General features: G+C 40.0%; 2 protein-coding genes across 2 annotated transcripts; one reads left to right on the top strand and one right to left on the bottom strand.

Moving 5' to 3' along the window:
• Window positions 1–1728: 1728 nt before the first annotated feature.
• LOC307251109 (polycystin-1-like protein 2) lies at window positions 1729–18878 on the bottom strand (the record flags this gene model as incomplete). Its single annotated transcript, XM_080028430.1, has 41 exons — window positions 1729–1899; window positions 2004–2135; window positions 2219–2320; window positions 2422–2632; window positions 2981–3141; window positions 3245–3372; window positions 3472–3605; window positions 4200–4530; window positions 4749–4934; window positions 5028–5168; window positions 5268–5364; window positions 6148–6611; window positions 7377–7593; window positions 7681–7907; window positions 8210–8409; window positions 8510–8656; window positions 8782–8960; window positions 9111–9212; window positions 9459–9689; window positions 9793–9983; window positions 10475–10700; window positions 10795–10923; window positions 11307–11427; window positions 11511–11635; window positions 11735–11881; window positions 12190–12327; window positions 12450–12629; window positions 12729–12877; window positions 13283–13462; window positions 13659–13800; window positions 13897–14008; window positions 14250–14448; window positions 14590–14731; window positions 14860–14987; window positions 15089–15499; window positions 15589–15818; window positions 16218–16365; window positions 16624–16734; window positions 17451–17639; window positions 17737–17895; window positions 18557–18878. 41 exons carry the CDS (start codon window positions 18876–18878, stop codon window positions 1729–1731), a joined length of 7440 nt encoding a protein of 2479 aa, XP_079884556.1.
• A 1877-nt stretch (window positions 18879–20755) lies between these two features.
• bola3 (bolA family member 3) lies at window positions 20756–22290 on the top strand. Its single transcript, XM_080033329.1, has 4 exons — window positions 20756–20892; window positions 21019–21142; window positions 21641–21729; window positions 21886–22290. Exons 1-4 carry the CDS (start codon window positions 20812–20814, stop codon window positions 21949–21951), a joined length of 360 nt encoding a protein of 119 aa, XP_079889455.1. The 5' UTR covers window positions 20756–20811; the 3' UTR covers window positions 21952–22290.
• The last annotated feature ends 1389 nt before the right edge of the window (window positions 22291–23679 follow it).

The following is a 23679-nucleotide window of genomic DNA, read 5'->3' on the forward strand; positions in this document are numbered from 1 at the left end:
CATTACATATAACTACTTATTTTGACAACATTTATGCAGTAAAATCATATCTTGTTGAATATGATAACATCCAATATAACATCCAATTGTAGTAGCAGCATATGCCCTACAACTGTAGTAGATTTTTATTTTTTCTATTTTTTTTGCAGCCAGTTTGTTTCAAAAGTAATTTAGTATTCCTTCTTTCTCAGTGCAAATGTATTGTCATTGCTTAGGCCAGGGGTTTTCAAAGTGTGAGAGAGTGAGCCCCCCCTCAGAGAACACATTTCAGCGGAGCCCCCCCCCCCCAAAAAAAAACAATTATTATTTTAAAAATTTAAACATGTTTTTGAAACATTCTAAACATTTTTGTGCGTTTTTAAACACATTTAATACATTTTAACATCTTAATCCAGTGTTTTAATCCTGCTTCCTTTAAGCATGGATAATACTGACTGAGTGTGCATCGGAGTGAGAAAGATAGGCAGACAGACTTGCCCAAATTATTGACTAGTTAAATGTCATTCACACACCCAGTGTTTTCTTGCTAGTGCCTCCAATGTCCTGCTGGAAGAGAATAGTAGCCAGTGGAGAACCAGACCCTCCTAGGGGGGTCCGGGGGTATGCCCCCCCGGGAGATTTTTTTTCACCTTTTTAAAGTGAAATGCATGAATCTGGTGCACTTTGAGAGGACAATTAAGAGGCTAAATATGAGGAATTTTGTGTGAACAAATAATTTGGAGACACTGGGTCTGAAGAATTAGAAGCTATTGAAGAAGGACACATGGATTTTCCATAAAAATATTAATTTAAAATAAACAAAATGTATGCAGGGTCCTCTGGGTTGGGCTTGGTGCTCTTTTTCTTTAACGAGACCTATTTCTCTGTAATTTACTGAATGCATTTAAATGCAGTGAGGGGAACGAAGCAGAAGAACTTGTGTCCAGCTATGCTGTGATCTTAGTATAAAAAACAAAAACAAAAACATTTTTTTTTTGTTTTTTTTTTGTTTTTCTTTTTTTTACATATTCATCCGCGCCCCCCCTGCCATAACCCCGCGCCCCCAAAGGGGGGCGCGCCCCACAGTTTGAAAACCGCTGGCTTAGGCCATTATTGCATGAAGTGTTAAATTGTATAATATATGCCTGAAAACTTTACTTAAAAATCTCTTACTTAGAGGAAATGATAAGAAAAGCTTGATGTTACATTACATTACATATAATGTCGCTGACACTTTCATCCAAAGCAATGTTATACAAGTATTGCTTTGTCATAAAAGGCAACTGTTATATTATTATGGACATTTTATATTATTTAGATACTTCTTCATTCACTTGTAAGAAACATAATGATATATCTTACTGTAAATTGTTGCTAAATATTATGTAATCTACAACTACTTCTGAACATTGCTGACAAATCTAAGTTGACAGTTCAATTACGCATTAGTCAGACTGATGCAAATACAATGTCTCACCGGTATCGATAAATAATTATTTTATGGAATAAAAGATCAAGTCACAGAAACACACATTTATTTGCTTAACAAAATATACTGCAGCCTTAATACAGTGCATCTGTGCATTTTAAGCTACCTACTTTCTCAGCTTGTTTCAGCTTCTCCTTCAATAGAGACAGAAATGCTAATAAATTAACAAATATTCAGTCACAAAGCAACTACATGTTCATTTGAATATATAATGCAAGCTCTGACAAGCAAAAACAAGCAAGGCATTCTGTGGGAACATTTCAGCCTTCGCGGACATTCCCAGAAGCAATCGTCGATAGTCCATTATTTGAAACAGATGAAACAACCGGCCTCTCAGTCAGGGATTCGCCGCCTTGGTTCTTATATTTGAGTCCAAACAAACTGCAGACTTTCATCAGCATTAGGTCCACAATCTCATCCTCTTCTGATGGCTGCAATGGGAGCAATAAGTATAACTCAAACGAAACGAGTCTGTTTCTGTTCAATATGTGTACACTAAGACATAAACATAAACAACACAGCATGGACGAGTTACCTTGTGATGTATCTGCTCTTGACTGAAAGCCACCAGAATGACAGAGATGAAGAGGTTCAGCACCACAAAGGTCATGAACACAATGCAAGAGCCGATGAGGAAAGCACCCAGCACTGGATTGTAATTCAGCACCTGAGGGGTCAGAAGGAAGAAATAAAGTGAAGGCAAGTCAGCTGTCATATTCTGCTGTGCATTTATAGAAGTCTCACACTGACCTCATCGTAGTTGAAAATACCCAGCTGCAGGCTGACCATGGTCTGTGCCGCATCCAGCAGAGTCCGGTAGGAGTATAGTTTCCACCCATACATCAGGTTAGACTGAAAAGTACAAAGTTCATCTTGATTGTTTATCCCCACCCTTTTGAATGAGTTCACATTATAGTATAGCATGCTGATGGCAAGTGTGGGAAACTGCTCACTGCAATGGAGTATGCCATGAACATGATGGTCATGACCACCAGGAAGCCTGAAATATCAGTCCAGGCTCGCTGCAGTGTTGCTGTGATCATGTGCAGTTTGGGGTTCAGTCTCAGCAGGTGCCACAGTTTGACTGTAGCCAACAGAACCAGGAAGGCAATCAGATACCCGAGCACTGCATCAGCCTTGGCAGTCCCATGGAAACTGGCAAATCTGGAGACAGGGCATGAGGGAACAGGACCTTGTTCTCATGGGAACGTTTTGAATTGACTGAGGAAATAACAGTTGAAGTGGTAATATTTGACTATGTCCTGGGTTGAAATTGAAACAGATTCTCTCTGTATACATTTTTTTCCAGAGGTTAAAATATCAAAATATGGCATTCTCTCTGAGGTATGAGATGTGAAATGCACTGACTTCGTGGCATTATTTAGCAGATTATAGAAAATAGAAAAATAAATAAGCCGAACGTGTATTAGCAAAACTTGTTGTTCATACCATTACTAAGATAAGACCCTTGAGTGTAATACTTGCATGGGTTGTGTTTCTCTTATTGCTTACTGGTCTTTGTTGTTCTGGTAGAAGTCCATGTCCCGCTTCCCCAGTAAAGTCCTCTTGATGAAGACCGACAACGCGCTCCAGCTGAGGATGATAATGGCCAGCTCAAGCAGGTTCCACTTACTCTTAAAATAAGCCCACCTCTGTTGCTTCATCAGCTTTCCCTGTCAGTAGGAGAGGACTTTGTGTGAGATGTTCAAGTAGGCAACTTCTTCTCATATTATTGGATATTATTGGTGGTAAATCCAAGGTGTAACCAATTCGCACCTGGACAAACATGTAATAGAAGATGAAGAGAAAGTAAATGGCTTCGGAGGCCATGACAAAGACGTGAAGGCCACCGGTGGACTGGTAAAGGCGCACACTTTGCAGCTCACTGCGGAACTGGAAAGCACCTGAAAAAATTAGATTAAATTGACCAACACTCAACAGTACCAAGGTTTGAAAGTTAATGCGCAGCTCTCACACAGTCACTGGACATGGACTATACCTACCAATAGCTGTGGTCTCCAGCATTAGTGTGACAATGCAGAAGAGGTTGACGTTGGCGTTGTACACAGTGAACTCCACAAAGATCCCTTGGGTGTACACATCAAACCAGGTGTGGTCAAAGAGGTACTGCAGGGTCCTATGAAACGTAAAAACGTGGTTTATAGATTTTGCGCCTAAATCTCTTCGGATATCATGAGACAGTAAATTCTGACGGAAACCAAATGTGTGGAGAGGTGGGTTCAATGACGCACAATGTTGTGGTGTATAAATGTAGGTGCTGCACAAACTTTAACTTTAAATAAAGTTTAATGAAAAAAAATTAAAATCAAATCAAAAATTAAATCTAAAAACACAGTATTAATTTATAAAATTGATTATACCAATAGCATAAAAATTATGCTTTAGTTGTTAATTTTCCGTCTATTCAAATATAGATATAAAACAAAAAAGGAATAAATACCCATTTCCAAGTTCCCAGAGACCAAGGTGTTAAGATGAAAAAATATATAGGCCCATTTGTATAAATTAATGTTGATAGGGAAGCTATCAAGCTGGAAAATATAGATACAATGTATGACAATCTTCTTTTTTACAAGTTCATTATTAAAAATTCTGTTTATTAGTTTTCTGTCGATCAAATGGTCGATCAGTAGACGGATAATTGGTTCGTCATTTTAGTTGAGTTCATGTCAGAGGGTCCTTGATTGATGTACAGTATTACAATGCCTACCTGCTTGAATTTTGTAAATCTGGGCCCAAGTCCACCACAAAGCCTCCTCCTCTGTAGAGCATCACGCTGCCCCAGATGGGGTAGGACCTCAGTTCATGCTGGGTCTGGTAGGTCCATGGGCTCCGAAGGTTCAGTGAGCTGTTTTCACCTGCTAAGCTGCTCCAACCAGGACCATACGAGCCAATGTCCTCCGAATCCCACGAGTACACAGTGTGACAGTCCTTCTGGGACTGCTGCATAGAGGGAGCCACTTGGCAGGAGTTTTTATTCACCCTCACCTGGCGAAGACGAGCGTTACCCACCAGCTTGGAATTTCCATCTGTGATGAATCCTGGAACAAGAAAAATCCCATTGAAAGGAGAATTTGATCAAAACAATGAAACAACATTCTATAATTAAAAATAAGTGTATTCATTTCCAAAACAAAATCGAAGAAGGATAAAAGCTAAATTGCATCCTTTTCCATCTGTCCCATTTTGTCATAACACATATTGCAAATGTTAAATGGGAATTTGTGCAAAGCTTTTAATAACTTTACAATTTTCTGACCTGGGTGCTCTCCAAACAGGTTGCTCGGCAGAGATGTGTTGGCCCAGTCAAACACATCCTGAATACTCATGGTGTCTGAGATCCCATTGCTGAAGCTCTGTCGAATGTGCTGGGTCAGAAAATAAGCGTTGGGGTCCCTCTGACCATATGCCACTAGGAGCAGCATCCACATAAATCCCATGTAGGCTGCAACACAAAAATCAAAAATATCTTAGATCAGAATCCCAAACTGCTTAATACCGCTTCCAATTTTGTACTGTATCAAAGTGATCCTCCTACTAAGAATCTCTCTGATGAGGAAGAAGACTTTCTGCTCTTTAATCATGATATCCCTCATCCTCTCGATGTCAGTGGGAGGCGGTGGACGATAGAAGCCGCATGTGCTGTCTCTTCTCGCTGCCCGCACCGTATCGGGATCATCTGAGAGAGGAAAATTAAATTGCAATGATGTGTTTTGGGGTTTTTTTTGTGAGAAAAAATGTATTTAAAAAAATTCATGAAACCAGGAAGAAAACATACCTGTATTTTTCCGCGTCTCATCTATTTGAGGCTCTCCGTACTCCTCCTGGTCAACTTTCTTCAGGACAAGAGCAAAGAAAGCAGCAAAACCAAGAACCTGTGACAGAAGAGTTACAGGCTTTAATACCAGAGGGCCCCATAATGATCCATGTATAATGCATAATGTATGAACTTTGCCTTGTAAAAGTTTTATAATATTTTTTTCTTTTATATTTTCTATTTCTATTATATTTTTTAAAGTTTGTACTTATCTACAATGTTTATTACATGTGAATTGCATGCACCATCAGACCAAGGCAAAGTCATTGTTTGTGTAAACTTATTTGGCAATAAACCAATACTGATCCTGATTCTGATAAAGTTATTCCTTCATTGAAATTGTATTCAATGAAAACAAATTGAATTTCATGGATGTAATAAAAATATGTTTCATATAATACGCTTAAATGTGTATATTCTTCTGAAGACTCAGATTTATCAGATAGCTTATTTTACTTATATTTGGCTCATCATTATTTATTATTCATTTATTTATATAATCTTAGATTACTGAAATTATTTTATATCGTAGATTTTGTTGAATAAAATTAGTCTTTGAAGAACTGTGTAACTTTGGTTTTGAAAAGGTGCTCTCTGTAAATACATGCATGAATTTCAGTCTGCAACAAAATAAAATTTAAAACAAAGTAATCCCCTGTTTAAAGCTGGCCTGGCCATAGTGTTATCTTCTTGATCTGAACATCATAAGTAACATTTAAAGTAAAGTAACATTTTATTTAACACAAAAAAAGACTGTTAAACCCTCTCAAACTCATTTCATTAATTACTTTGTAAAATTCTGCCACGCTAACAATGTCATCCTCCCACTGAGTTGTCTCACCTTCAGAGGTTGGGTGATGAAGAGACTCTCCACAAAGGAGACCACCATGGAGATGAGCCAGCTAATAGAGCGCTGTTTCCCGTAAGTCAACCCGTACATCATGGTGAAGTATCCCGACACAACACTGGTTGCAATCACCAGTGTCCAGCCGACAAACACAAACCACCATGGCAGCCCTCCCTTCTTGGGGCGCTCTCCCTTGTTGCTCTCTTCTGGACTGGGGCTTCGCTCGAGCTGGTCTCCCTCCAGGCCGGAGGAAGGCAGGTTGTACTCCAGGAGACCCTTCATTCCATGAACTTGCTGCATGGCTCGGTTGTAGCTGTGTGGGTTAGGGAAACGAGAAGGTCCCAACAAACCCAGCTCCTTCTCAACATGACGCAGCTGCCTGTACAGGTACCTGCTGTTGGTGCTTTTTTTCTGAACATCATCAGAGGTCTTTTCAGGGCTCCCACACACACTGTCGTCTGCCCACGCAAAAAAAAAAAAAATCTTTGTAAGTCAGTTAATATATCACACGTTTTAAGCCAAACATTTTAAACAAACACAATTAACAGTTGAATTAAAAGTTCTCATTCAAGGGAAATGTATTTTCTACTTACTACTTTACAAATGCAGAATCATTTATTTTACATTCAGAAGGATTTAGTTTGAGTAGCTTGCATTTTTTTTTCTTTCAATATGAAACAAGCATATAGTCAGGCTTTATTTAGACCATTGACAACAGCACAGATCACATTGCCATAATCAGATCGGTCCATCGAACGTCTGGGATTATTAGACAACTTTATGGTTTGGATCTAAAAGAAAAGACACAGTTTGTCTGGTGTCCTAAACCAATCTTTCAGTTTAAATTGTAGAAAATAATGTTTCATTTTTAGCTATGGTTTATCAGTGGTTAAAATGAGGCCAGTTCCATGACAATAAAAAAAAGTGCTACTGGAAAACAAATCCTGATAAAACAAAAAAATATATTTATATATTATTGTAAAAAACGTATCTCCATGTATATGTATTCTATTTAATAATGGATTGGATTTATATAGCGCTTTTCAAGGCACTCAAAGACGCTTTACAGGGTTCCATTTACACGTTTCCTGTTAAATCGGACCTTGAGATAATTAATTATCTTGTGTTTTTCCTCAATAATAGGGTTGCTCCAAATAAACCAGCCAGTACAAATTGGAGACATATAATATCAATAGCGTTGCAAAGGTTATGGCGCTGTGTACCTTGTAGATTTACTGCACGTAAACTGAGGATCATAGAGCGATCCCTCTTGGAGGCGTCGCTGTAGAAGTCTCCCACCCCCCGGTTCTGCTGTCTGATGATGTCCTCCACCAGAGACAGCAGAGTGTTGATGTCCGCATGCTGACCAGACCACAGCTCCAGGTCTGGCAGAGGACTCTTCATGGCCTTTGAGAGTGACTGAGCAATTCTCTTTATGTCCTAATGGAAAAACCCCTTTTAAAAACATGTTGAAACAGAGGAGTAATTATAACTGCCAAATCCCTGATGATATGTTTTTCTGCTCACCTTGATCACAGTGTCTGGTGTGATGTCCTTCAGCTCCTTTTGAGGGGAGGAAGTCTGAGAGGGAGACACTCGACCGGTCTTCCCCTGTTTGGACGAGTCTGTCTTGACGGCCTTCTCTCGAGGACGAGTGTTTCTGAAGATGCTCACGATAAGGAGATTGATGGGAAACATGATGATTGAACTCTGAACTCCAATCATAACCTGTTGCCAGGTGAACTCGATGTGACCTGCAAAGTAAAGTGTTCAGTTTGAATGGATGTGATTATGCATGCAGACGTATATCCCTTTAACCGTCCGTCAGCACTACTATCCAAGTTTTACTTTTCCCTGCCCCAGCTCATTGCCGTACAAAAGTTAAATGTGGGAACTCATTCGCAACATTATCTATTGCTTCAGAAAGCAGGTTAGTGCTGAAAACACAACTAAATATATTGAATTGAATTATATTATTTTGTGCAATAAAATAATCAGAAATCTTAACAAATTTATGTTGCATCTAGTCTTGAGAGCTTCGGATTTTGTTACCTACCAAGGTCCATGGTCTGCTCAGAGGGGTCAGTGGGAATGCCCCAAAACATGATGCTGGTCAACATGGTGCACAGCAGCAGGGAAAAGCAGCACGACACTCGCTGCACACGCGTGAAAGTGCTGCTGGGAGGCCGACTGATGACCGAGAACCAGATGTGGCCGTCCCGGAAATCCTTGGCTGTCTTCATAAAGAACAAGTTGCTATAGAAAGTATGGAACAACATAGAAAACTGGAATGAGGGGACATTATACATACTCAAGTTAATGTGTTTTTTTTAACCAAATCTATGGCTGGTCTTACCTGAACCTCTTCAAGTCCATCTCCGTGGCGACTGGGAAAACCTTGTCCAGAGTGCACTCTCCCACATCTACAGCCAGCCAGGAGTTACACAGGAAGTGCCATTTCTGACCACTCTCCAGATCCTGCACCATCACTTTGTTGACATACCTGCACGTGTGACATCAATAATGATCTTGTGTCCATGGCAACAGTTAAAAACTCAAGCTTTACTTAATATATTTGATCAGCTGTTGGGTCACATCGCCATGTCTTGCCCTCTTAAAACCCCGTACCATGCAGGATATTCTCCAGAGTTGTCGTGCCACAGCCGGATGCTCTGCAGATCTCCAAGGGAAAAGTGTGTGGTCAGCAGAAACATGTCTGTCCCACCCCTCTCAAACACAGGCTTCTCAGTGTCTGTCAGGTGGTGGGGCTCACTTTCTCCCTCCGTACCCAACAGAGTTATTGTCACCTAAAATAGATTTAAAAAAAAGGTGATTTAAGGTGGCACGGAGATGCCCAGAGTTGCCACAGTGTCAGCATCATAAATGTTGTGCAACAGAAGCAGAAGTAAAGTTGTGTTTCTGTGAGGCCTCTCCCAGCTCTGACAGGCATTACTGACCTGAGAAGAGGTTGACGCTCCGTGCCGATGACCTGTGCTGAAATTTAGCATGTAACGATACTCAGCCAAGGGGTCGTTATCCTCAAGCACAGTTATCTTGACCTATAAGTGAATAGGAAGATACAGGGTTCAGGGATTTTACTGTTTTAAAATGGTTTTAATTTCTGTAACAGTACTGCTGATGGTTGTAGCCACTCATGAATTATTAGTAGAACAAGGTTTAATATACAAAACATAGATTGAGGATGTAATACAATGCAGCAAAATTCTGAACTTCACACATCGATCTGTTTTTTTTTCTTCAAATCAACAACATACTGTTGTGGGGAAGACTTTGCTGAGAATTACCTTGGCTGAGTCCTGGATGTCTTTCCTACGCGCCCATACAACAACCAGGAGGTAAGCAGCAAAGATAGCGCCCACAAAACACACTACCACAGGATTGTTGGAGAATGTGGCAAAGAGTTCTGCGGTGCGAGACACGTCCACCAGGTTGGGCATGACGAAGAAAGAGCTGCCGAAGAAAGTCAAGTGGTTGCAGAGGCACTGAGTGACCAAAGGGGTGGTGAGCGGACCCACCTGTAGAAAACAAAAAAAACAGCCAGTAAAAACTTCACAGCTCAACTTTTCCAGGGATGTATTGGTGCATCACTGTGGATGAGTCTGTGTTATCTTCACTTACCCTGCAGCCATCTTCACTCCAAGAAGACTCAGTTTCATTCCAGTATTTGCACTGGGCAGCAATGGAAATGACAGCGACAGTGGCATTGATGTATTTGACGCCTGGCCCCGCAATGGGTTTCATGACGAGATAATGCACTCCGACATCTCCTGCTCTGTCTTTGGGACTCAGCACCCAGGTGTATTTTTCATCTGTGTGATATGATCATATACAAAAAAACACACACATGCAGGCTTACATGTACGTATGTTGCAAATTCTCTCACCATGATATCGATGAATTTGGCAGTTTATAGCCATGCACTGGCCGCTACATGGTTGGGACCTTCAATTTATCGGTAATAGGTAATATTCCTTCTATGGAAAATCTAATTCTGAAACTATTAAGCTCATAAATGTAGTGCAGCCTGTCAGACATAACTTTGCCCAAAAGGGATATGAAATGTGAAGGACAATGCATTTGCAGTGGACAATCAAAACACCACAGACGCTTTAGTGTCACTTTCACATTTCGATTGTGATAATGTCCATAGGTGTGTGAGAAATAGACCTATGCAGGAAGAGCTAGGAAATGTTTCATTGCCGGACTACCCTTCTATTGTTGTATAGTTTAAATTGTTACTTTCAGCCACATTACAGTATATATGCTCTAAAAAAAAGTAAATTTTGTAAGTAGATGTTACCTTCTTTGGAATTCTCTAGAGGGAAATGAGTCTTGGCTACATAATTCTCATCATTTGGATACTCTTTATAGCCCAGGAATAGCATGAAGGAAATATCTTCAGACGGCTCCATTTTCAGCACTAGTGTTACATCCGGCGAGGGAACGTCAATTATTAATGTGCTGTAATTGGCCAGGTCCAGGACTGTGCTGTTCGCCTGCCCGACGTCAAGCCTCGGTAGGAGAATCTGAAAAAAGCAGGAAAACACATTATTCTGAGTCCATCTGTCAATGTCATCCTAGGCAAAGCAACTGCAAGTATTTATCTTGAACAAATATTACCTCAATCTCCTCAGATAAGTTCTCCACAGGAATGACCGTGCCGTTCATTCTGGTGAGAGAGACGGATCCTACAGTTCCTGTGATGTTTTCTTCCTTCCAAGAGTACGGATTTCTCTCAAAACTCATCATCTAGAAGTAAGAAGGCATATGCTGATAAATACAAATTAATTGACTCATATTAGTTCATTCAGTCTTTTGCTGTTGGTTTCATAGATGCTTTTTAACAAAGCCCTTTTAGAGACAATGCTCCATGTTGTATTGAGCATTGTAGTAAGTGCAAACATTAAAAGTAAGGAGGCAGATGTGTAATTGAGCCAAATAATCACTAGTTTACTGTTGACTATTTTTGAACTCGTCCAGGCCTTATGGAAGTGCAACAATAAGGAAATCCCTACCTCAAGACAACCCATTCGGATCATGCAGAGTTCTACAAAACACTTGAAAAGGGCCATTGACACAATTTGAGATACATACAAATTGTACTGCTTAGGCATCTTTAAATTCACACTTACACGGACGTCCATTGGCTCGTCTGGAGAGACAATATGAGCAGGCAGTGTGGGGAAGGAAAATCTGGAGGAGCTGTCCTTCTGTACATTTATATCCTGCATTTGCATATTTCCTGGAGACACTCTGCAGGATTAAGAAACAATATGTATATCAGCAAGTTCAGGTAAACCCTAGTTAAAGTCTTATGGGTTCTTGTCATTTCTTACCTGTTAACATACACACTGATCTGACCAGAGTCAATGACGGCAGGTTCTCCATTCATCTTTTTATTATTCAGCAAAGCACTTTGAACGTTGTTTATCCCAGAGAGGAGAAAATCGGAGACCTTTTTCTGAAGAAAACGCAATGTATATTGTTTGGTAAAGCAAAAAGCCAAAGTGACAAAACAGATATTACTGTGGGCATATACCAGCCAAAGTTTTGACCTTACATTTGATGAAACATTCAAAATGTTACTGGCTGCTTCAACTATCGGTGTAGCTGCTTGCACAACTTGTCCATCATCCTCGCCGTTCTGATTAACACTGATGATGTTGAGGGAGGAGCTGAGGTCTACCAACAATGAACTGGCTTCTTCCTGGAGAGGAAATAAAGGGGATAGAAGAGATCAGAGTTGATTTTTTTTTTAAATAGTGAGAAGTATTATACTGAGAGAAACAACAATGTATTCAAGAAATCATTTTTCTAACAATTAATTTGGAGTTGATACGGTTGGTTTAGAAGTCTATACACTTAAAAAGTTGAGATTCATTTGTCGTCATCGTCATTTGTCTCCACTTTATATTCGCCAACAACAGTGGCTTTCAGAGGTAATTTATACCTTCTGGTGCAAATATAACTTCGAAATAAATCTGATATTTGCTGTACTGATGTTCTGTGGCGTACTTGAGCAGCGGGACTGAGCTCGTCTGGGCGCTGGGTGAGTCCAGCCACAGCTCTAGCCGTCACATGCACTCCCTGCGTTGTGTTGCTGGGAGAGTCCAGCAGAACTGTTGTCATTTTGGTCAACATTTGCTCTCTGAGCTGAAAGAGAAGGAAATGCTGATTAAAACCACGGTGCTCAACAGCTCACCCACCGTATGAGTTGTGACTGGCAGCAATATACAGTAACCTCTATGGTTTCAACAGCAGGCACATTATTTTACCTTCGTCCTTGCATCCTTCTCATCTTCGCCCGACTCTGTGTTCAGCATATCAGAAACTGCAGTAAATATCTGCCCCACCGCCTCACTAGAGAGCAGATCCTGCTCTTCCAACTGACTCATAGTATCATCTATTGTAGATTGTAGATTCTCCACAGAGTTACTGGTGCTGCTTTTTAATACCTTAAGGAGGAGTGATTCAAAACATTGACATGGATAACCTATGTTTCCAATATTCTTTTCTCTTTCTAAGATACTTGATTACCGGGACAGATTACAAACCTGAGTGGAGACAGTTGTGTTGGTGGTGTCTTTGTCATATTCCCTTTTTACAGTCACCACAACAGACAGGCTGTAATTGTTGTTCTTATCTCCAAGAGGCAGCAAGACAGATTTCACCTCATTTGCATGACTGCAGCGCAGATGTTTGCCTGAAAGAAAAACAAGTGTAACTAAAACTTTTGTAATCATTTAGATTAGTTTTCTGCACGCAGTTTGCCAAATGCTTAATGCTTTTAATAACAATAAGCTAAAACACATTTTCAATCTCAGTCTGACCAACAAAGCTTTCTTACCCTGAGGCACTTTTGTAGCATGCATAAAGTTACTCACTGACACAAATGATATGTCAACAAGTCTGGCTGAGATACTTAAGCACCCAGCTGTCATTTCAACCTTGACTCCTTTGCTTATAACATCAACAAACCTTGATCTGCTTATTTCTCACTTCTTCCCACCAGATCTATACTCCTCATGCTTGCCTCCATTTCTTTCTTTCTGCCTTGTAACAGAGATATGTTTTGTTCGTCAAGATACAACAGTGCCACAAATCTCACCTGTGTCTGTATTGAAGCAATACAAACAGCCCCTAGAGCAGAAAGGGCTCGGTTTGCAGGTAATGTCAAAAGCATCGAGAACTGTTCCTGACAGTGGAGAGATGCTACATGAGGGGGCATTGTTTGGCTCAGGATCTGGTATTGGCAAAGTGAACTGAACAAAACCTGGCTCCTTCTTGCCTGTTCAAAAAGAAAGATAAACTCACATTTTGCAAATGAATTCTTCCAAGCCAGAAGTTGTAAAACATTTTCATAATGAGTTTTGAACATAGACCTTCAAAGGGCCCTGGGCCTATTCATACCAGAATGACTACAGAAAAGAACATTATAAATGTCTGTGGCACCTGAAAATACTGTAAACTGACTGAAAACGTACCATAAGCAATCACACTGATGTTGAATAACTTGGCGCTTGAATTTTTCAGATGTTTGCTACGTAAAACATATTCAGTCTTGCCATCCTGCTTCTTAATAGGTGGGCTTCTCCCTGCTTTGGAGTAACAGTTTTTGAGGTCACCCTGGGAAAAGATCAAGAGTTAAAAATTCTATGACACAGACATGACTCTCGTTATGCCATAGTTTCAAAATCACTTTAAGTTCTGTTCTAGACTTACCCTCAAAGGTCTGTGGTCCTCTGTAAACCATACTACGTCCGGGCAAGTTTTCTCACAGCTCAATCTCAGCGTCACATTGTTGTTCACATTTATCGAATCACAATTATCACAACTGCAAGAATAAAAGTAATTATATATCTATAACCTCTTCCAATACCTATACATCTTCATATCAGTGTTCCTCAACCTTTTGTGGTTCCTGGTCCAATTGTTTGGTTCCTGAATCATAAAACCAATATGCATGTGGGGAATTCTAAAAGCAGACTTTTATGTCAATGCCAAATCAAGAACCTGCAGAATGCATGGTTATTTTGAGCATAATTTAGCATTTATTGTAAATGTTCCCCTTTTACCTGATGGTGACATTTTTGAATTCCTTTGGAGCAACTGTGATGCAGCTTGAAGCTGAAGCTATGTCGATCATTTTCCTAAACCAGGTTGTTCTCTTCACAGTTACATTGTATATGAAGAACTCAAAGGGATTTGGAAGGCACTCTTTTTCAATGACACAAGTTTCATCCGTTGTTTTGTTTGTGCATGTGCAGTTTCCATCTGTACGGAAAAAAGAAATTAGAATTTTTAAGAGATAAAGCAAAAACAGTGCTGCTGACTTATTGAGAACAATAGCATGTCCTCAGCTTCCGTAAAAAAAATATTTGAAATGTTCAGGGTTGAATAAATGTTTGTACTCACTACCGCCCCATTCAAATGTGAGTCCTCTGCTGGGCAATGACTCAGTTCCAGTTAGGCTCAGTGTGACACTCTGATTGTAGTCAACCACAGTTTCAGGAGCAGAGATTATTTTCAAGTCATGAAAGTCAACACTGGTATTTGTCTGTGGATGGAAACAAAGTCATTGTGATATGTAACAGACAAAGAGCACCTGTATATATTTTATGTTAAGTGAAATACACATCAGAGGTGAACAGATCGATATCGTTTGATGCTAAGACTTCTACACACTGCATCTCCATGGTCATCTGGTGAACGCTCAGAGTAATTCTGGCAAGCCCGAAGAATGTTCTCCAAGTCCACGTCCACATCCGAGGCAGAGAAGGCGTTTGTGGCTCTTACGGTCACATTCAGCAATCCTATATCAAAATAGTTTGTAGAGCATTGAAGGCATGTGTTACATAGTATGGGGGATTGTTATCATCTAATAATTACATTACAGCTTACAGCTTGTAAGTACCTTCAACTGGGCTGGAGAATGTATACGTTTGTGAGCTGGCATTGATCATGTCTCTGGTCTCATTGACGGTGTCACCGGCTCCAGTCAGAGTGAAGAGTAGCTCCACGGGGGTCCCTCGCTCCAACGACACACCAATGACCAGATCAGTAGAGTCTGGGCACTGGTCGTCCTCAGCCTTCACCCAGGCCCTGAGGCCCTCCACGGGCTCCAGCAGACACAGCTCCAGATCAGTGGACACTGTGCGAGCCGTAACCCGGTTAGAGGCAGTAAGAGTCAGGTTGTGGCAGCCTCGCCCAAGCAACTCCACCTCACTTGCGCTCAGTGTAACGTTGTGTGGTGTGATCCCTCTGTCCACCGACAAGTTTGCAATCAAGTGGGCTTCATGTAGAATAGCGTAAGAAACATTTGTGCCTTTGTACAGAAGATAAGGAAATCAAAATTTATTTTTTTGTTCTTTATTGGAAGCATTTAGCCCCCAACAGTGTTACCCATATACTCACCAGCCTCAACCATCACCTCGATTTGAATAGGCTTGACATAAAGCGCATTGCATTTAGTGCCACCTGTTGACATATTCCTGCCGTAGCACTTAATGACACCAAAGTCTCCAACAGGCTCCTGAATGGTTATGGCTTTCTGAGCAGTAACATGCCAGTCACTGGTAGTGCACTCCACTCCCACCATGAAAACACCAGGACGAGTGAATTTGTGCATCACAGAGCTCTCCATCCTGTGAGACAGGTAAAGTAAAAGCTTGAATACAGTTACATAACAAATGTCTATCTATCTATCTATCTATCTATCTATCTATCTATCTATCTATCTATCTATCTATCTATCTATCTATCTATCTATCTATCTATCTATCTATCTATCTATCTATCTATCTATCTATCTATCTATCTATCTATCTATCTATCTATCTATCTATCTATCTATCTATCTATCTATCTATCTATCTATCTATCTATCTATCTATCTATCTATCTATCTATCTATCTATCTATCTATCTATCTATCTATCTATCTATCTATCTATCTATCTAACTATCCATCCATCCATCCATCCATCCATCCATCCATCCATTCATCCATCCATCTGTTTGGTTGGATGGAAAGTCTCTCTCACTCCTCTGGGCTGTAGGGATCAATAGTGTGGCCATCTCCAGCATTCAGTGAGCATGTGAGGTTTCCCTGAAAAGGATGAAGGAGCCACTTCACTGTGAAGGTGACGTTATCAAAGACGGCCGCCAACTTGCTCAACAACAAGTGGAGTCCTGCAGAGTAAATAACAAATTTTAATCATGGAAATAATGCTTTGAGTATATTCCTAGATAGATCTTTTTGTTGCAATAGTGAATTTTACAGTGTATTTCATCTAAGTTTACTTTAGGTACAACAAGGGAAGTGTTTGCTTGAGGTCAAAAGTTAAAATAAATTGGATTAAATATATTCAAAGAAAATTTCTTTAATCTACTCCATCCAGTAATGATCTAATTATTAGCATTTTTGCAGAAGTAAGTTGTGCAACTGACCTTGTTTGCAGTGATATTCTACTGATAGGTAACTCCTGAGTGCAGGACATGGTTCACCAGAAGAGCTCAGCTCCACTGGAGCCTGGCAGGCTTGCAGTCCGTGGCAATGGGCTGCAATGACACATAAATCAAGTAAACATGTGTTGCAGATTATCAGGATCAGTTTTAAGATCATTGATTGAGAGGCCTTGAAAATATTGTTTAACAAAAGTATGACATTGTTCAATTTCATCATATTACATTATAATAATCTTGATGGTGTTGTCAGAACCTTCTGAGAGGGTCTAATAGCTCTTTAAAAAGGTGTATTAACAATAAAGTGAAACAACAAATATTTGCTTTGTAATTGAATGTACCCATCCAGCATAACTAATCCCAGACCGAGATGAATGTGAATGTAATTTTACCCCAAGGCCATTCTATTCAGATTCTCAGAGGGGATTTTCCTGATGTCTTTTCAGTATGTAAAATCCAATTGTCTGCAGTTATAGGGCGTTCATGGGTTTTTGTGTTCGACACAAAGCTTGAAACCAAAATATAGCTTGAGGAGATTTCCGTATGCTTTATCTGCTCCTATTTGTTAAAGCAGCTATAACAAAGCCATATGTTCCTGTAGATTTTAGATTGCAGGTACAAATGTGCCTTTAAACAAAACCATCGTTCAGACCAAAGTACCAAATACTGTACCATTGAGGAGAAACCAGATCTATACACGCTTTTTCTTTGTATAGGTTGTATGTTTGCAGAACATGCAAAAGGCTGGGTCTCTACATTTAACATCTGTCACATATGTTAATGAACAAAGAATTGTATATAATTCACAATACCTGTTACAGATTCTGTCACATCAATCCAGCTGCACTCCTCTTGGGAGGACGTGGGCGAGGCAGTTAGTTTGGATCTGCAATAGTGAATTGTTTTGCGACCGTAGAAGCTGTCGTCTACCTCTATAACTTGACCAGAACCACACTGCAGTGTTGCATTTTGGCCATCACATGCGATGGATCTCCCAGACTCTGACATAATAAAAATACCAAACAAAATGTATTATATAAAGGCAGAATACATAACATATGTTGCTATCCGTTGATTCATTTAATTTAGGATGCATACCAAACTGGCAAATGAAGTTGAGTTCCTGGCTACAGTTCACTGTGGCTTCCCACTGAAAGCCTGAATGTCTTAGGATATGTCCACAGGCTGCTTGTGCATCTGGCATGTTCGCCCAGTTATTATAGCTGACATCTGAGCCATCCAGCCACGCAAGGGAAACTAAACAAAAAAGGGACCAAAAAGACACCTTTTAATTTAATCAATCATCTGTTTAAATTCTGCTATTCTAGCAAAATGTTGCAGAAGAAGTTTTCACAGCAGATGTAATGACAGGCTTTTTCTCATCTCTTCTCTTTGGGGAGTAAGATGCAAATTTAGGATCATAAAACAACAGAGTAAATGACTGAGCTGGTGACAGGGCTAACTGACGATAAAGGCTCATTCTCTGTGAAGGGAAATAAAGACACGCTGGTAAATCAGTGCCACCTGACAGCAAACCTATTGAAGAGTTCACATGAATGAGGAATATCTCCTGCTGCACCTGGTGCTTTGGGGAGATATCTTAATGTGCCAGTCTCCTGACACATGTCAACAGACTATTCATACATCCATACAATGGACATGCAAGCTGCCTGAGAAGATAGCGGCTGAGGTCAAGTAGGCTAATCCTCATTTCTAAAAAAATGTTTACTCAATTATTAGATAAAACCACGGATCACTGATACATTGGATGTGTTGTTCTTAAACTACAATGTTAGTTACATAAATAAGAAATTAACTGGCTTTACGTATAATCTTTAGCACTCAGCTTTTATTCCACCTGACCTCATTTAAAGCACTGAAATACATGCAATTCCACTTTCCACATGGCCTCTCTCACCCTCTGTGGCAGCCGAGTCCAGCGTGAGGTTTGGAGCTGCAGGTGCCAGCCCGAGCCACCAGTCCTTCCCCGGCTCCAGGTGCTTCTGAAGGAACTGCTGCGCCTCATCGTTCAGGATGAAGGCTAGATGTCCCCCGCCTCGCTCACACCAGCCCTGGGCACTGAGCAGGGACCGCTGCAGACCCACAAATTCGTAGCAAGAGCCGTCAAAGCCCTCCTGGTACCCTGGGCAGGGGACAGCCTCTATGTCCTCCTCAGCATAACAGCTGCAGCTGAGGAAGAGCATCATCAGAGTCAGTGTGGGGAAAGTGGTGCGTTCCATCTCTGCACCTGCACACTGTTGGGAGTCAATGCTAACATCATGTCTTTAAAGGGCCCTGACGTCAGCAGCTCTGACACTAGCCGGCTCTCTAGGATTATTTCTGACATAAGGGTGGCTTCCTTGATGGCTGTCCAGCTTTGTGTTGCGGCCCATAATTCTTGTGCACAAATAAAGCTCAGGCTGGTAGTGAAAAGGCAACAGAGCCCACTGTCAACAGCCACTAATTGCTCCTCTGCCTCCAATAACACAAGGCTTCACAACCTGCAGAATGAGATAAGCTTCTCACTCAGTCCGGCTCGTACAATGTAAAATGTCAATGTCCTCTTTAAAAAGCAGCCGGAGGCTTCGGCTGTCCAATGGGCCTGTTGTTGTTCAGACTGATATGGAAGTTTGACCTGTAAAACGTTAAAGTTAATAGCTTTCACTTTAACAAAGGGTTAAAGCTGGCGTGGAGGATTTGGGGAGAAAATGACAGTTGGGATAAAGATTCAAATCCAAATACGTCAACTGCTCAACTTGTTCTCTTTGGTCCCAACCCTATGGTCCCTCCCTGACACGCTCTACACCAACAAAGTCGTGCCAAAGTGAATGGATAGTCCCAACAGCCAATAAGAACAGAGAATCGGAGCCTCGCTCTGATTGGTCAAAGTGTCAGCTCATGTTAACTTTGACCAATCAGAAATCATATACCCCAGCTTTAACTTACTAAATAAACATTAAACAATAATTTGGTAAAATAGTATTATTGAATGGAAAGATCAGCAGACTTTTAGACTTTTCATAGTAGGAAAAGCACAGGTGTAAATAATATAATTAATTTCAGGGCCCATAGTGTGCATGCTGGTTAGCTGGAGTGGAGATAAAAATTTAATACTAAGCCGAAGTAGGCTGCATAAATTAACAAATAGTAATAGTAGTAATACTACTTAGTAAATTACATATAAAAGTATATACCAAGAATAAAATAGCCTATGTATTGTTATCCTAAAACCTTCTGATTACTTTCAGGTTAAAGCTGGGGTATGTGATTTCTGATTGGTCAAAGTTAACATGAACTGTAAACTTTGAACAATCAGAGCGAGGCTCCGATTCGCTGTTCTTATTGGCTGTTGGGACTGTCCATTCAATTTGGCACGACTTTGTTGGTGTAGAGCGTGTAAGGGAGGGACCATAGGGGAGGAACCAAAGAGAACAAGTGGAGCGGTTGAGGTATTTGGATTCGGATCTCTATCCCAACTGCCATTTTCTCCCCAAATCCACAGTTCAGGTTCAAGGTTTTTTATTTGTCATAACAAATATCCTACAGGAGCAACAGTCCTTGCCAATGAAATTCTTAAATCCCCGGCTCTTCCAACAATTCAGCAGAAGAAAGAAAAACACACAAGAGCATTTTAAACATAAAAAGACAAAAGTGGAAAGATAATACTGCAAAACAATTATACAATATAACATAAAAACATTAAATCAAATCAAATCAAATCAAATCAAATCAAATCAAATCAAACAACTTTATTTATCCCAGAGGGCAATTCAGTTCAGCAGTCCTACACACACTAAGCAACACATAACAGACAATATACAGCGAATAAAAAACAATAAACAGGACACAGGATATGTCAGAGAGACACAATGGCTGGGCATGAGTAGGCCTGCACAGTTAAAAAAATAAAAAACATCAGATCCAAGTGAATAAATAAATAAATATTAGAGATTTACTATGTGTTCACAGGCTTTTGTTCCCCAATACATATGTATATTATTAAATTATAATGTATGTTAGGCTATTTTTATTATGACCCAGTCACCGATTCAAGAGAGACAGGAACGAAACATGCACCCGGATGTATGACGTCATATTTCTGTGACGCTGTGGGTACATGACTTCTTGCGCAACCTGTCAGTGTGAGCATTTAGTAACGTCCCATGATACAACATGTCAGTTACAATGTTGGCTGGTAAACGGAGCCTCACCGCCGCTGTGACCTCTGCTCTCCGGGTTCTTCGTAGTAGACAGGTAAATGCACCTGTTTTTAACAGCGCCCTGCAGCTCAAAGGGTCAAACTGTGATGCTAACACGTTAGCAGTTTGCTAAACTTCACCCTGAACGCACCTCATCACTCCTCGTCTCTTGCCTCCTCAGGTTGTTTTTAGTGGCCACGCGCAGCGATGCATGTCCACACAAACAGACGGAGAAGGTCGCATCGTAAAGATTCTGAAGGAGAAGTTTCCTTTAGCGTCCTCGCTCAAAGTTGTGGATATATCAGGTAAACAGGTATTTTCAATAGTGTTGTTTACTGCTGCATTGGCTATATCTAATGCATATTTCGTATATTCTTATTGTTATTTCTAGTGCAATATTGCAGGCTTATAAATATTGTAGAAGGCTACATTGTAGAGCTCACTGCGATAGTGTAGACCTACTTGATACACGTTCAATTCTGTATGAGCTTGTTCCATTTCCTTTGCTGAAGCTACACTGAATGAAAAACCCAAAGGTTGCTTTTTTGTGTCTAGCTGCTCCAGATATATTCCCCATGTCCAATGCATCTCAAATATAGATATCATGGTAATTATTAAGCATATCTGTTCTTATGTTTTTGTAAAAAAAAAAGTTTACTGGCATACTTGTAGAAGACCACATAAACTGAGACCCAGTCATTACCTAGGCAGAGTTAAAATGACCTAACAAAAAATATCTTAAAAACTGTAACATACACTTTAAGAAATTACAGTGTTGTTGATTTGATCTGTGCTGTGTACAGGTGGCTGTGGGGCCATGTATGAGATCCATATAGAGTCCAGTGAGTTCAAAGGAAAAAGGACCATTCAACAACACCAATTAGTCAACCAGGTAAAACACAACAACATATTAGCTAGCATGTCCATATCATGGTTGTCAACCATGCTTGTAAGTCTTTATTAACACTTCATTTTGGCACACATGCTTATTGGCGTCACTTATGAAATACTGATTTAACGATTAGCTGCTGTGTTTTGTCCTCCACAGGCACTCAAGGAAGAGATTCAAGGAATGCATGGACTGCGAATATTCACTGATGTGCCCAAGCAGTAGAGAAAGTCCTTCCGATGGTGACCCACATCATTTACTTTCCTTAGTTCACCCTATCTGTGAATATTTTATGAATGTACAGTTTTAAAGAGGATATTGTGTGGTAAATGAATTATATGGAAATTGTTAATGTGCCAGTGGCATAACTGCACATGGACCTTGTCTATGGCAGTTCCACATTAAGAGTGTGGAATGTGTAAGGAAATGTAAGTACACTATGTTAGCATTTTTTTTCTTAAAAAAACGAGTGAGATATCACTTTACTCTGATATAATGTATAAAACCGTCAAAGGCTACAATGCGCACAAAATGACTCTGTTAAATGTCTTCTCAGGTTGATTATGATGCTGATTTAATGATAAGGAGTCGAGGAAATAATAAATACAACAATCCTGCAACTGCACTGACTTCTCTCACAATTCATGTGTAACTTAACTGTCCAATGAAAGTTGTTGGATTTTTCATTTGATTACTAAACATTGACTACCTTGTGTTAATGCTACCAGTGGATTGCTAGTTAAAGCTGCAATATTTTCAAACAGCTGCTTTCCTTGCAAAGCAATGTTACAAACAGTTGAGCAACCACACACACAAACTTTAAAGAAACTTCTAGTAAGCAAGCTTTAAAGATTGAACGATCTATTGGCTGGGGTGATATGTCAGCCATTATAAACATATTATATTGTCGCATATGTTGGATGATAAAAATCAAAGTGCAGTTTTTTAGTGTCAAATATATGTTTTGAACTATAGAAACTGTATAACTGTACTTTGTCCAAGAGATAACACTGAGAAGTTTATTTTTCTATAGCTCAGCATTTGTTAGTCATCATACTCATTCACTAACCAAATGTAATTGTCCACTCCTTATCTAAAATCTATGGATGTCAATATTGGTATTAGTTCTAAACATCTATCATGGGTCAGGCTCAGGCTATACTGAGTATGATGTGTCTTTGGGTCATTGTAGGTACAGGTGAAACTCGAAAAATTAGAATATCGTGCAAAAGTTCATTTATTTCAGTAATTCAACCTAAATGGTGAAACTAATATATTATATAGACTCATTACATTCAAAGTGAGATATTCCATGCCTTTATTTGTTATAATTGTGATTATTATGGCTTACAGTTTATGAAAACCCCAAATTCAAAATCTCATAAAATTAGAATATTACATAAAATTAATAATAAAAGGTTTTTAAATACAGAAATGTCAGCCCTCTAGAAAGTATAATCATGCATATGTACTAAGTACTTGGTTTGGGCTCCTTTTGTATGAATTCTTGCCTCAATGGGGCGTGGCATGGATGCTATCAGTCTGTGGCTCTGCTGAGGTGTTATGGAAGCCCAGGTTGCTTTGATAGTGGCCTTCAGCTCGTCTGCATTGTTGGGTCTGGTGTGTATCATCTTCCTCTTGACAATAGTCCATAGTTTCTCTATTGGGTTCAGGTCATGAGAGTTGTCTGGCCATTCATGCACTGTAATACCATGGTCAGACAACCAGTTACCAGTGGTTTATGGTACTGTTGGCAGGTGCCAAGTCTAGCTGGAAATGGAAATTGTCATCACCATAAAGCTTGTCAACAGACAGAAGCATGAAGTGCTCTAAAATCTTCTGGTAGATGGCTGTGGTGACTTTGGACTTGATAACACAGTGGACTAACAGCAGCAGATGACATGATACCTCAAATCATCACTGATCCAAATTAAATGTTGTGTTTCATTTGGA

The sequence above is a fragment of the Ammodytes marinus genome (assembly GCF_949987685.1).
Source record: "Ammodytes marinus genome assembly, chromosome: 1".
In the NCBI taxonomy this organism is placed as follows: Eukaryota; Metazoa; Chordata; class Actinopteri; order Uranoscopiformes; family Ammodytidae; genus Ammodytes; species Ammodytes marinus.

Coding starts and splice junctions, on each gene's coding strand:
- bola3 (XM_080033329.1), top strand. CDS start 20,812: ATGTCAGTTACAATGTTGGCTGGTAAACGGAGCCTCACCGCCGCTGTG. Junction 20,893..21,018: donor GGGTTCTTCGTAGTAGACAG/GTAAATGCACCT, acceptor TTGCCTCCTCAG/GTTGTTTTTAGTGGCCACGC. Junction 21,730..21,885: donor AACACCAATTAGTCAACCAG/GTAAAACACAAC, acceptor TGTCCTCCACAG/GCACTCAAGGAAGAGATTCA.